Below are 15,077 nucleotides of genomic sequence, written 5' to 3' on the forward strand. Positions count from 1 at the left end.
CATGTAGAAACTATTTCACTGTTGGTTTAGTGAAATCATTAAAAAGTACTCTGTTTCCCATAATATTTTAATTTCATTTCAGTGTGGAGCAAAGTGACGATCCGACAGACCAACCATCCAGTCAGCTTTGCCGTCCCCGGAGCAATTAGGCTAAAATGGCCAAAAGTCTTTGACGAGCCCAAAATGTTTTCACGTCTTTTTTCATAGATATTGTTATTGCCTGTTTTCACCAATATCCACAGTGGCTGGGGCATCATTTTCCTCCACATGGCACATGAAGTCAGCCATAACAAGAGGAGATAAATTCAGCGGTTGGGTGTTGGGTTGAGGCTTCGAAGCAGAATACTGGGTGACAACCAAAAATCAGCTTCCACAGTTTTGCGTTTGAGCACCACATAATCGCCAAAACAAAACACCCGGAGACATCGGCGGCACAGTTGATTACCAGCAAAAAAAGAGATTTTAATTAAACATAATTGAAAAAGAAAAGCAATCTGATTGATACACTCAGTGTTTTTGTTTCCCAAATTTTGCTGGAGGTCGTGAAGCTTTACTCCGTTTTGCCAATTTGCAATTGCAAGATGATTCATCCATCGCACTTTCTATAAAGTGCCAGCAGCTGAAATTAAGTAAATGTGATTTAGTGTGGCACTTTTTGACGGTTAGGTTGAAAATGATGGGGATGTTTTGCTCGTCTCTGTGAAGGAGAGGGTGCATAGTTCATCATTAAAAAATGCACAGCCGCAAGTTTTCACCTGCAAATGTCTGTCATGTGGTTGTGGCTCAATGTCAAATGAGAAAAAAACTATCTGTGCATGACCGCAGGCACAGAGAGGAGCGAAAACATGCACCTATGGATGTATGTTTTTCACTGCACGTATGCAATGGAGGGAGGTTTGATTACACTCTGCCTAACAGGCGGTCTGTCTGGGTCATGCAGGCTGCTTGCGTAACATGTTTCCATGTTATTGTGTATCTCTCAAAGACCCTAAACGCACTATCGCTTGCTGACGTGCAGGGCCCTACATGCCCTCCTCCTTGAGGCCCCACCTCCTCCCACCTGACCCAAAGTTCAACCACTCTTCTTGCCGGGAAATGACAGGTGTTCGACTAACCCCATTTCTCAGCTGCAGGTATATATAAGGGGCGTGTGGAGGCCGAGGGTTAGTCTGTGAAGGTGTTGCTTGCTGTGAATGGTTACAGAGGAAGAGACACTGCATCTGTGAAAGTTTGAGTATTTATCCAAGAAGGACAGCGCTCAGCTTCTGATCTCAGCCTGGTAAACACATCTCTCCTCTTATAGAACAACTCTGATCCTTACAATGCATAAAAATTGCCGGTGGGGGCTTTAATTCTGGATTCATATTGATCTTTCAGGTTGTTTTATTGTACTTGTATCACTATGCAAGATAAGGTTGAACCTTTATTGGCCCTATGCAGACGTGCACAATGTTATTGGGCACTTTGTCCCAACTGTATTGACATATAAAGATTTGGGGGTTTTGTCAGGTTTGGTGTTGTCTGTGTTGGCTCTTAAAATTTGAATGTGAAATTGTAAATAGCTACAGCTCATATTGCACATATCTATTTTCTGGTGTCTATAATATCTGTATACTGTTTTTATACTTTTAATTGTATGCTGCCTATAAAACCACAGCAATTCCCTTGTGTGTTTATACCATATAGACTGTGGTTTATATCTACTCTTGCCATAAAAGCCTGATTCTAAATGGCCAGTTTAGCTCGTGTTACGTGCTGCACCCTTCACTTCTCACTGCCCCCCCTCACACGCGCACTTCCTTATGTTTTGCATCCATTTAAGTCGATGTTCGCACTTTCACTTCAGGGCTGTGTAGAGCCATCCTGCCTGGTGTGTGCGCCTGAGCCGGACGAGGGGGCGGTGGGGCGGCGCCACGTCATATCGGCCGCCGCGCTCCTATTGGCTGCCGCGTCTCACCCGACACAGCTGTGATTGTTTTCTGCAGAGGAAGCTCTCGTCTCTGGTATGAACCCAATGCTGAGGAATGGAGTGTGCGCGCGTGTGTGAGAGAGTCAACGATGATGTGAGCACACAACTGGACTGATCCGTGTTGTTGTTAAACGCAGGGGCTTCGATCGGCTGATGAGCAGCAGCGCAGGAGGAGGAAGAGGAGGGTTGAGTTTGGACCAGACTGCGAAGACGTCTGGAGATCGAGGTAAGAGGCTTCTCCCTCCTCTTCATCACAGTTAGTTTTAAACAGCCCTGCATGTGTGTGAGTCTGTGTGTGAGTGTGCGTGTGCATTCATGACATCGTTTCCCTGCTCCCCTCCAGCCCCAAAGTGCCAAATGCCCAGACTGGAGTCCCGCTGCTGGAGCTGCTCCTGTGCGTCGAGCGTGGAAGCCAAGCACTCGTCCTCCGAAGCGACCTGGTTGGCGGCCAAAGCCGAAGAGATGATGTCCATCATCACGTCGGTGCTGAGCCAGGCCTACGGCTCCCTGCACGACGTCCGCACGGCCAACCTGATCCGCCGGGGCCTCGTCCTCTTCACGGTGGGGGTCTTCCTCGCCCTGGTGCTCAACTTGCTCCAGATCCAGAGACACGTCACGCTGTTCCCCGAGGAGGTGCTGGCCACCCTGTTCTCCTCCGCCTGGTGGATCCCGCCGTGCTGCGGCACCGGGGCCGGTGAGTACCAGCAAACACGGGGGATGGAAAGAAGTACATGTTGTTGGTTTGTTTGTTTTTTTTAATGAGGAGGAGAGGTGTGTGTGTGTGTGTGTGTGTGGGGGGGGGGTGATCGGTTTGACCCGGGTTATCTGAGGACTAACTTTTGAGACAAAGGAATGTGGGGAGGGGAGGAGTCAGGGTTCTGCAGCCTTTCCCCCATATATAAACATTAACTATAATAAAGTATAAACCCTCAGAAATCAACTTAATGAATAATTCCTGCTGCACATTCATGTTTAAATCCCCCCTGAGGGGTTTATTTGCACCTCGTGCCAGACTACTTTGAAAAATGTGGCGTTTTAAAACTAAACACTGCAGAAAAACGAAACATCGACACAATCGCGTCTGCAAACAACGTATGTGTGATCATGAGGTTATGATTCACCGTTCGGCTTTGTTATTGTGGGCTGTTGCAAAAGCCTCCCCCTGTCACGCCGCTGTTTTTCAGTCTGCTAGTAACTTGCGTACGGGGGGGGGGGGGGGGGGGTAGAAACTAAACTGACTTCGAACAGATGGTGGCGATAGCCGAGATCTGATTGGCCACAGCCGCCCGGACACGAGGCGAGCCGCGCGCTCATTGGTTCGTGTCATAACGGGTGAGCTGAGGGGGCGGTGACTTTCAGGCCAGGAACCCGGAAGTTTGCGATGCTCCTCCTCCTTCTCCTCATGTGGCTGCAGGAGGGAAAACAAGTGGAGGTGGAGGAGAAGCTGCTTGTTTTGACTGAGTGTGGCGTGATCAATGATTCTCAGTCATATAAGGTCTTTACTTGTTTAACTATGTGATTCCACCACCGAGTTACACGTCTGAAGTTATTTAACTCTCCTAACTGTGCACTTTTCTCACACTGCACTTATTTATTTTAGTATTTATTCACATTTTTCTAAAATGTATATATTTCCTTAAACATAAGTATTGCATGTTACTTATTATTACTCACTGGTGCCTATATTTGACTCTTGCTGCTGTAGTATTGCAAATGTGCCCGTTGTGGGACTAATACATTATTATTTGATCTCATCTTAAGTTTTGCTGTGACTCTATCCCTTAGTTTCAGTTTCATCCATTCGATTACTGTTCAGGTTATAAAATGTGAGAAAAGACACAAACATGTCCTTCAAAACAGAAATGTATTCAGTTGAGTGATTTGAAATGGAGACAAAACAATGTTATTACATTCATGTAGGGTATATAAATAAAACAAATATTAATTTTTTTAACACAAAGACAAGGCCAGTCCTCAGAATTTACAAGATGCATTTCCTTGAAAGTAAGAATAAGTTTCATTTGTATATTTAAAACAATTTAAAAGTTAATTGACTCATTGTTTAATCTCAAATCCCTTAAACAGCGAGACGTGTACTGCGTATTTCTTTGATATTTTTTAGGGTCTCTCCATAGTTATTTCTTCATATTCATTCATTTTAAAAACCTTTTATGGAATGGTGACAAAAGAGTTATAAGCATTATTTGGAATTAAACAAAAAATAAATACGGTCAAACAATCCAGTTTAAAAAGCAACCAAGGTTTAGTCAGTAGTCTCAGACTCAATGACACAGTGACCTCTGGCGTTTCTCAGAATTGGTTCTTATCTGGTTCTAATGCCGAGTCTCTGTTTGTCCCCGTTTGCAGCTGTGGTCGGCCTCCTCTACCCCTGCCTCGACAGCCACCTGGGCGAGCCGCACAAGTTCAAGAGGGAGTGGGCGAGCGTCATGAGGTGCATCGCCGTGTTCGTCGGCATCAACCACGCCAGTGTTGTATCCTTTCACCCAGAACTGCTGTTGTATTCAGGATTGTTTATCAACAGGGCTGTCCTTCTATACCCTCTGTCTCTTCAGAAGTGAAGGAACTTGATGCTAGGAAGGTCAGACAAATATTTGAGTAAGAGCAGACGCCATGCTAACGTCAAACGGTTTCACTTTGACCTTGACTGACCCCGTTACACAGAAACTCGACTTCGACAACAACGTGCAGCTCTCCCTGACGCTGGCGGCCTTGTCCCTGGGCCTGTGGTGGACCTTCGACCGGTCCCGCAGCGGCTTTGGCCTGGGCATCACCACGGCCTTCCTCGCCACGGTGTTCACGCAGCTGCTCGTCTACAACGGGGTCTACCAGTAAGTCGGCTGTTCAAGTGGAACGAACTCTCTCTAATGAGGAAGCAAAACTGATGCTGTGTGCAGCGATGTATCACAGATCTGTGTGTGACGTGGTGTAATTGTTGTTTATACGGCTCTGATAGTAGGCCCCACCCTCTTGAAGGAAGTAAACTAAATATCTGGAAGTTTTTCTATGTGTCTGATGCCAAAAATAGATTTGTAAAAGATAACACATTTATCTCTGGGAGCCCAATTAACAGGCCTGAAATGCTTCAGTGGCACATAATCAAAAACAAACAGCAGAGAGAAGTGAGTGTTGACACGGGGTTCAAAAGGCAGCTGCAGCTCTGGCTGACATGACAGTGTGAGCAAGGAGGATATTTAACAAAGTGTTCCAGCATGACAGGTTCTGTATGTTTTTCTTAGTCATAGATCCGTCTCCAGCTTTGACCTTAAAAACCATTTCCTCCCTGGCAGAGCTGACACGCGTCTTATTCATTGACTTTTGCCTAAAGAGAAATTCTGATTTTTTCTTTATTATTAGAGAACTTGTTGAGCTTCGGGCAGGTTCTGGTTTTGTTTGATCTCCTTGCCTGGAGGTCAGAGGGCCGGCTCCAGAACAACGTCACAAAGTCTGTAGGGTGTTTGTTGAGGATTCTGTTTAAATAATCACTTTTTTGTCTGTCACTCTCCTTCAGGTACACGTCTCCAGACTTCTTGTACGTCCGCTCCTGGCTCCCGTGTATATTCTTCTCCGGCGGAGTTACTGTGGGAAACATAGGACGCCAACTCGCCATGGTAAAGTTTGAAATCATTTCTAAAACATAGCGTTGTAACCAAAGGCTCAGACTCCAGCCTATAATCACTGTCATGACACATCCTGTGAATCACATAGATGTCAATTCCAAATGGCTCTTGTCGTATAATTAATCTGCTTCGAAGACAGAAGCTTGGCTTCCTTGAGTTCAGAACTTGTTTGTCTGAATTCTGTAAAGTTGGAGGAACAGTCTTGTTGCTAAGATCTTGAAAAGGCAGCTTGTTTTCTATATGGATTCCTTATTATAAAGGGATAACTGTTTTACAACTTTTAGACAGTTTTACAAGAATATTTCCAGCCATATAGAAGAGTTGGCATTTTATCTTGAACTACAGCTTTAATCTGCCACCAAACCAAATTAAGGAGAGTTTTACTGTGACACAATGCTCCTGATCTGGACCAATCAAATTCAACCAACCCGCGTAAAACCAAACTCCTCCAAGCATATAAACAGAAAACCACGACTCTGTGGCACCACACGCGCTCTGTGCCGGCGTTTGGCCGAAACCACAGCAGCAGCCAACGTTGTCAAACGAGTTAAAGACGTGCGAGTGGTAGCGGACGCCCCCGTCCCCCTTCATAATTATCCCATCACGTCGGCCTTGACGTCTTCATTAAGCCCGTGCCCAGAAGCCTCACCTCATTCTGTCTGTAAAGTAAGAGTCCCGTCACTCCCTCAGTTTGACTCAGTGAAAGCGTGAAAGCAGATTAAGAGCTGTTGTTTTTCACAGTCGTGGCCGAGGCACTCCGAGCCAGTCAGGACTCGGCCGACCAGAGGGTCATTTGCTCCTTGTTGTTTTTGTTTGTGACGAGGCCTGAGGAATGTTGGCACAAGCCTGCACTCGTGGTTTTGTTCCGCGTCTCTTTTCTCCTTCCCGCCCCGGCTCCAGTGGGTCAGTTATGAGGAGGAACAAGAAAACTGCTTCGTCTTGTATTTTGGTTTTGGCCGCAGCAATGACGTTGAATTAAAACAAAACCAGCTCTGCTCCGTCCAGCTCCGGTTCTTTGTAGATCTGCTGAATGGCTCGAGTTACAGTTGGATCTGTGGACAAATCGCGTGATAATGCAGCTGAGTCCACAAAGTGCTGAGCTGTTAAGACTGAATATATTTGCACTGTCTTGTAATAGATAAGAGGAGTAATGGGAAACAGCCGTATGCGGTTGTCTGGTGTTGAGCAAGCAGCACGTTGTTCCCGTCTTTGTACCAAATGTTCTGCTGACATTTGGGTGGAAAAAAAGGGGAAATGGAAGAGTTTATTTTTTTAGAACTAATCTGGACACGAGTCTCTGTTCATTTGTGAAGCTGCAACAAATCTGTATTTATTTGAAGCTGCACACAGCGACTACAAACCAGGGAGTGGTCCAGAGTTTGGTTTCATACAGTTTTATTGTCGGTTTGAAGGGAAACGAAACTTAACATGTTAATGTGTGACTACAGTCTTTTTATAAGGGATTTTCCCACTCATCAGCACAAATGACTGCAACATTGTTATGACTGTAAAACATATGTAACTAGGTTGTCACTCAAGAGCACATACCGCCAGCGTTCCCATTATGAAGCCACAATCAAATTAAAATCTGAATTATCTGCACCAAATTACACAACCTCATAACTATCAGTCTGCTAAAAATGTATTTTTCATTAAGATTTAAGTTTCTGAGTAATCAAGAAAATGCTGAAAAGATGTTGCAATGTTTAAGGAAGTAAAATAAATAATAATCATGCGTTCTTCCCTGACTGACACCCGATCCGTCCTGTGAGTAACTTTGAAATCCTTCCAATAGGTTTTGTGTAATCCTGCTAAGCTACAGATATAAACATTACGTCATTGGAGAAGGTGGATATTGTATTGTACCGCTGTTCTGACTGGATTTCTAATTGCTGCATTCCTTGATCATTTCTGAACACGGACATGTTATTAACAATGGCCGCCCTGTTCTTCTCTTCCCTTAGGGTGGTGTGGAGAAACCTCACATGGACTGAGCGGCGGGAAAAGACAGAGAAACCAGGCGGAAGATGCCCGACGCTAGAATGGACTAGTTCTGAGAAAGAGGAGGAGAGAAAAGACTCATTGTTCTGACTTCATCTGTTGTTATCATCACAACAAACGTGTGGGTCGGAAAAAGAAAATCCCCTCGTCCAACGTGCCATGTCCTCTGCACCTCCTTGTGGCCAAACAGCCTCTCGCTCCCACCTCCGTCGTTCTCCATCAGCATTAAGACTTCCTCGCCTTTTTCTTGTTTTTTTTCAAAGTGGACTGATTTTCACTTTCAGGCAGGAAGTGTGTGTGTGTGTGTGTGTGTGTGACCTCCTGTGGTTAATGGCGTGAGATTTATTTTTTCACTTAAGCGTGGCTGTATTCGGAGGGAGAACTTGCAGTGGGGTCCTATAGTGTCTGTTTTTGGTTTGGTTTTTCTTTCCTTCCTGAATTTACTGTGATCACAAAAAGGGAAACGTGTGAATGGACAGCAAACGAAACTGTCTTCACTCTTGTATAGAAATGTATTAAGAAGCCGCGGCTCCACTGTGGCACAGGGGAGATGTATGTTCCCAGTCAAACCAAAATTAAGTATTTATTTTGTGGATTTCTCAATGACCCCAAACCAAATGATGATGATGATGGTTCGCAAGTAGACGGTTCACTCGATTCCTCGCAGGGAGTTGGAGGAGAAGATGGCGATCCTCTAATCTAATCGTAGATGGATTACAATTTAAAGAGCGATGATAAAGGAACGAAAGTGCCAATTGGTTTGAATACCAAATCTTTACTGGCTAATATTCACTCAAAAATTAACAGTATCAAATTCAGAAATCACAATATTATTATTCACGCAAACTTACTCCGAGAGCTCCAGTATATTTTTCGGGTTTGTTTCTGAGAATCCGGACGGAGGAGTGTTTTCTTCGTTAAGCAGGAAATCAGAGTATTAGCACGGACTGAAACAAACCCCAACAGTTAGAATGCGGATGTGAGAGAATGTATTGTATGATTATACTCCAACCACTTTCTACCAGCACCTGTGGTCCCTGTAAACCACGTGTTTAAACGTCCCGTCAGACGAACCTGTGTTTCCCATCCAGACGAACACTTCCCCACATTTTGATTTCCCAGCAGTTGCTGTTGGTTTGGGAACATACACCAGTCGAAGGAGAGGGGAGGACATTATTACTTAAGATTTGCAATCTGTGATTGCCTGTGTATTATAGAATGTAGTGCTTTTGTCACTATAACTTTAGTTTTTCATTGGTACCAACATATTGACATTACTGCTTGTATGTATAATGGCTTGCCTATGTAATCAGACAGGTGTATTACCATACTAGATCTACAGTATGTTAGTTAGTGTTTGGGGTCTAAAGGAATAAGTGCAATCAAAGTATATACATGAGCCGATTATTCTTCCTTATTTATTATTTCTGACAGAGGCTAAAAAAAAGTATAATTTGTAAGTATATGCAGTGGTGATACTTAAAAGAAAAAAAGCAATAACATCTTGTTTTTTTTTAGTGAGAATTGTTTGTTGTCAGAGATTACACATGCCTTTTTAGAGTCAATACCAATGACTCATCAGAGAGACACCATCAAGAAAAATATATACCGTGTCAAACTGTTCTCATTTTATTTAATCTCATATTTTAGTATAACCGAAGGAAACTTGATTTATTTTTTTAAGGACTTTTCACGGCAGATCGCTTCAGGATCATCTGCTCACATTCAGGTGGACTCAACTGAAGAGGAAGCTTTATTTTTTTCCGAGGTGGTGAAGCACCTTCTTGTTTTTTTGATGTATTAGAGTTTCTGTGTGTGTGTGTGTGTGTCTTGATATTTCAGCTGTGTATCATTTTTGCTACCTTGGATTTAAGTGAAAAATAAAAAACACCTGATAAGGACGTCTGTGTCATCACACGCACACGTTGGGTTTAGGGGTTTTGAACTAGTTTATAACAGGAGCTGAATATCAACCTCAACATGTATTAGCAGGATTTTCCAAACTGCTTAGCACAAAACTTATTGGATGGAGGTGGTAAAGGTCAGTGAGTCATCAAGACTATTAAAGTGCCATATAAATACAGACCATTGACCCTTTAGCATTGTGAGAGGGTTTCTCATCATTTTCCTTGAATTCTCAGAGAATTATTTATATATACACAAATACAAATATGGATCTTATGGATTTAAATAAGGTTTCACGAGGGGGTGAAGGCTTTTCTCATCCACTGTATGTTAACAAATACAAAACTAAATGTGGCCTTAGGCCCCGGCAGTTTGTTTAAGAGTTTTAAAAATAGTTTAATATTGGTGAGGAGCATTTAGCTCCACGAAAGACATTAGGATGTCGGACAGTTCAGGGAAGGACCCATTCAGAGTAAGTGTGGATTGGACTTGTATTTAATAATTTCATTGATTTCTCTAAGAGGGTTGATATCAATGATTATGTGCAGTCTGGGAATCAGATTTGAGACTTTGTGGCCTCAGCTGTGAAGCTTGTTTTGTTTGTCATATTAACCTTATACCAACGTGTAACCGGGTTTCAGCCGTTCATTCTGCATTTGATTGCTGAACAGAAGCCTAATTACACGTCTCAGCAGCTCCAGTGAAACAACAGCACCCTCACCCTGTTCTCTCTGGTTGTCAGTTTCAGCAGCAGCTCAATTGGACGGGATCTTTCCAGGGTGCTGATGCTGGTATTTGTTGTGTCTGCTGTCACAGCCAAGTTGAATAGATGAGGACACTCTTTTGTCCCGGGGCCTCTCTGTCAGTCTCCAGTCTCTTTTATAACGTCCTCGGCTGCATCTTCCTCCTCTCTGGCTCCTCTTCATGACCCCTCCCGTCCCCCCCCACCACCACCACACAACCCCTGAAAGTAGCCTGTGTGCCCCTGGATGTGTCACCGCGATCAGGCGGAACCCTTCCTCCTCCTCCTCCTCGTCCTCCTCTGTCTACCCCCTCTCAGAACACGCCTCTCTGGACGGCAGACTTCTATTTATACCCAGCAGGGGGCTGACAGTTAACCTTTTGCACTGGGGGAAATTTCTGGGAGTGGGGCCAATATCTGTGGGCTACTCTGAATCAGACCCTCATCCTGGGGTCAGAACACAAACGTCTGTGTATCTGTTGTGTTACCATCTACACTGTGTCTTTGTGTGTCTATCTAGTATCAATATCTAGCATCCTTCCATCTATAGTATCTATCTACAACCTCTATATCAATCTATCTATTGAATATATATCTACGTAGTAACTTTCTATCTATATATAGTATCTGTCTAGTATCCATCTTTTCTAAGTCTATCTATAGTATCACTTTCTATCTCTAGTATCTATCTATTTAAAGTATCTATCCCTCTATCTCTAGTATCTATCTGATCATGGCAGAGATCCAGCGCCACACGCCCTCCCTCTCTCCCTCCCTCCCTCCCTCCCTCCTCCCTCTGTCTCCTCCTCTTCTCAGGCTGAATAACTGGCCGAGCTTCAACCTCCTTTCATTTCCAGCCACAGTGAACTGAAAGACTCCATTAGAGCACCTTCTTTCTGCCAAACCCCCCCTTCCCCTTCCCCCTCCTCTCTCCTCCTCTTCCTCTGTCTGTCCTCTCATCAAGGGGAGAGAAGACAGGCCTGGGCCCATCTGATCCATCGATTTGCACGGGCTCTGGGTTCGACTTGTGGGCCGTTCGATGCCGTCCCCTTGCAGCTCCTCCTGGGTCATTGATCGTCCCTTTAGAATTTCTGTGGTTTAGTCTCTAATTTGATGCAGTGACGACGGTGACATGAACATTTAACAACTCCACACGCAGATATGTCCGTTTATTTTTTATTGTCTCATTCTTTAAAGATCCAACTTTATTCATCCCGGGGGGGAATTCGTGACCCATATCATCGACAACAAAGTTAAAAAAGCTGTATTCTAACCAGTACATACATGTGAGAGTAAAACCAGTACAGTTTTCAAATTATTCACATCAAAGTGGCTTTAGATACATTATAATTGGAATGAATATTTGTGCGTGGTTGCATATGTATGCATTAATAATGAATATAATGAAGCATAATGTGAAAATAGCATGCATAGACAATGAGCAATATGTGTTATGATAATGTAATGCATGTACATATAATGGTTACAGTGAGAAGAGAAGAGGCTCAGAGAGGCCGTATACCTCCACTTGGCCGGACGCCTTATCGTGCCATGTTACAGGAAATGAGAAAAACTACCTGGAGCCGTCCGTTAGTCCAGATCCACTCCAAAATTTAATTGGTTCTTCCTGGAGTCATGCCCAACCCCACTTTAAGTAGTTAGGGGTAAACCTGCTGAGAGACAGACACAAATTAAAATACAACCTGCTTGGTGCAGGTAATAACAGGATTCAACAGAGTCCGGAAGCATTGTACTGTAGGAATAAAACAAAATACTTTGTACAGATATTTATGACAGTACAGGAGGGGTTTCTATAACATAGAGTACTTTCTACTGTAAGTTATTTTGAATGTATGAGGTCTCTTGGATGAGAGTATCTTCAATAATCTGAATATAATATAATCAATACAATACAATTATAAAGATAGTTATTGATTTGCATGAGGAAAACAAGACTAAATGACTTCTTCAGACTTTTGTACAGGAATCAGTCTTCACCTCAGGGCCTAGGGTCTGCGTGGTGGAAACTAATAAAGTATAATTCAGTATTTCCATTTCTCTATACCTCCACTACATTTATGAGCTTTACTCAAATACAACTTTGAACGCAGGACTTTCACTTGTAGCAGAGTAAATTCCCATTGTGTACTTGTACTTGGGTAAAGTATCCGAATATTCCTCCATGTTTCTGGCTGGATGCAGGTGACACGTATCCCCCTGAAAGGAAATGTCACAAACATGTATTGTCTCTCGTGTGTCGTCACATTAAACATCCTGACATGTGTTTTCTTCAACTCTGGTGATAAACAGTTTCTTGGCTCTCGGACTTGAGTTGAATCCAAACAGCGGGAAAGTAAAAACAGATGCTTTAAAGGTTAATGAGGACATAAACATGCAGGAGGAAACCATGCAGCGATAACAATGCTGACTACTTAGTGGTGATGGCTTTTGTTACCACCAGATGACAGTATTTATCCTCTCAGCCTGTGTGCACCTTATTACTGTGGACTCCTAGTGGAAGCCCGAGATACAGCCTGGTTTTACCTTCTCATCCCACTACATTTAAAAAACAGAAACCTCCTGAGACTTCACACAACAACACATAGGTAGAATGCATTTAACTGATCTGAGATAACATTGTGAATATGTTTAAAAGATGCATAATCAAGTATGCAACAGCCAAAGCGTGCACAAAAGAGGGAGCAAACTAGAGAATTATAATTTTTTCGTAAAACCCTCTTAAAAAGCAGAGATGAATGTGAAAATTCAGATTCAGGAGGATGATTTATTAAAGGGTGGCAGGAATATTATTCTTGGAATATTTATCTCAGAGTGCAGCGAGCGGGGCAGAGTCACATGCATGATGGAAAAGGTCAATGAAATGGATTGAGTGTGGAGAAAATCATTGCACACTCTTATTTCTCTGCCAAAAGGTCTTCAGTGGCATTAATGTCCTGCTCTGTGTGATATATAATGAAAGAGAGTGTGCGTGTGTGTGTGTCTGTGTGTGTGAGTGTGTGTGTGGGTCGTTTAGGTCTACTGAGTCTTCATTACACCAGAGCTGGGTCCACTCCTGTCCTCTGCCCTCGCTCATTGCCTCTCCCTGTGCTGGCCAGGAATAATGAATTTCAGTGGATGCCATGGGGGGGCTGAGTGAGTGGCTCAGAAGTGGACTCCATTTTAGTTCAAATTACCTCTCAGATCCCATTCAAATGGCTGTCGAGGGCCGCCCTCTGCCTCATGCCTCATCCGAGGGTGAAATGATCCACTCGCCCCCTTTCCTCATTTACTAGCTCTGATTTCTTGGCCCTCCAGTCCTCCCATAGTGGAAAACTAAAAAAATGACTACATTTAAAAACCCACACACCGACAAAAGAGACAGCAGCATCTTTAGGAGCGTAAACAACAGTCCTGGTCTCAGTGGGATTTATCAGTTCAGTCAGCATGTTCAGCCTTCTGTGCCTTTTCCTGCTCGTTCCCCTTCTTCCTCTGCAGGACAATAACAGAAATGACAGCACCGACCTCAGGTGATGGCACATTATGCAGACAAATCCTTCCAACGCACCCAGTGCATCTTATACAGCCAGGACTAGACCCAGCGAATCGACCAGGGGCTCATAATAATAATAATAACTGAATTAAGAGTAATGGAATAAATCAAGGTGAGAATTTAGAGACAGAAACTCATGCATTCACTTGCACATATATTTTACAGCACAGCTCAATATGCATGCTCGTTCCTTAGTTTTCCATAAATTATAAGAGGTTTAAATATGCTCATTCAATTCAATTCCACTAAGCTGAACTCATTGGTTTTAAGATGAGCTCCATTTGCTTTAATTGTGCCAATGAAACACTGATCTATAACAGTAAATATTCAAAACGGTGTCTCAGTCCTAATGTCAATTTGCATCCGGAAAAAAACAAAACCTCGGACACCTGTTGTGTTGCCATGGAACCATGAAACACCACAACTCCACAGCCACAAAACTGTTTAAGGTCACACACACAGACACACACAGACACACACGTGGGCTTATAAGGGATGTGTCACCTCCTCCGAAAATGTCACAGATGCACCGAAGCTGCGTGTTTATCATGTTTTAATTAGTCTCCATTAAAAGGCCTGAGGGACATTTCTGGAGAAGCAACAGGCGCGCGGCCTGTTCACCTCGCTGCTGAGAGACGCACAAAGTTGGCATGCATGGCTCAAAACCATCTGGGAAAGTTACTGCGCCCGAAATGGCCTCGGACAGGCCGACTCGCCCCCCCACCCTCGCCCCTGATAAGTGACAAATTCACGACATATCCGCGGCTGGGGGGTAAAAACAACTCAGGTGCATTTGCAGGGAGGTGGAGGGGGTGAAAGGGAGTCCGGCACTATTTTGGCGAGTTAGAGTGCACAGGGCGCGATGCCACACAGGGAGAGGGTCGAGTGGCCGCGCAGCACTGACCTCTTAACACTATAATTAAAGTTGCAAGCTGGACCCTGGGACATAACAGAAATTGTTTCCTCGCGCTCGGAATGAACTCGGAATTTAGGTGGAGGGAAAAAACACCTGCAGGGGCCAAGCTGGGCTTTTTCCTTTTTTAATCATTTTACTTTTTAAAACGTGCATGTTTTAATATGAAGTAAAACAGGCCACAGGTTTGTGTTGCTGCAGATGCTTCAATAAAGGAGATGAATACAATTTGGAGAAATTGACTGCAGCTCTAATTGGAGATGCTTTTTTTAAAGAATGCACCTTGCTCTATATTTGCATGGACGAATATTTGAGGAACACAACAAGCAGGATTCTGAAGATGGATCTTGATGTGTCTT

The 15,077-nt window shown here is 43.7% G+C and overlaps 1 protein-coding gene across 2 annotated transcripts; it reads left to right on the forward strand.

Annotated features, from left to right (window-relative positions):
* The first annotated feature begins 1,138 nt into the window (after positions 1 to 1,138).
* On the forward strand, positions 1,139 to 9,509 carry insig1 (insulin induced gene 1). Of its 2 annotated transcripts, XM_062379113.1 has the most exons (8): positions 1,139 to 1,279; positions 1,847 to 2,003; positions 2,107 to 2,195; positions 2,313 to 2,663; positions 4,337 to 4,461; positions 4,652 to 4,818; positions 5,499 to 5,598; positions 7,572 to 9,509. In XM_062379113.1, exons 3-8 carry the CDS (start codon positions 2,123 to 2,125, stop codon positions 7,599 to 7,601), a joined length of 846 nt encoding a protein of 281 aa, XP_062235097.1. In that variant the 5' UTR covers positions 1,139 to 1,279; positions 1,847 to 2,003; positions 2,107 to 2,122; the 3' UTR covers positions 7,602 to 9,509. The 2 variants fall into 2 exon arrangements, with proteins under 2 accessions (XP_062235097.1, XP_062235098.1); XM_062379114.1 differs by lacking the exons at positions 1,139 to 1,279; positions 1,847 to 2,003 and having other exon boundaries at positions 2,011 to 2,195.
* The last annotated feature ends 5,568 nt before the right edge of the window (positions 9,510 to 15,077 follow it).

Source organism: Platichthys flesus, chromosome 21, assembly GCF_949316205.1.
Source record: "Platichthys flesus chromosome 21, fPlaFle2.1, whole genome shotgun sequence".
Taxonomy (NCBI): domain Eukaryota; kingdom Metazoa; phylum Chordata; class Actinopteri; order Pleuronectiformes; family Pleuronectidae; genus Platichthys; species Platichthys flesus.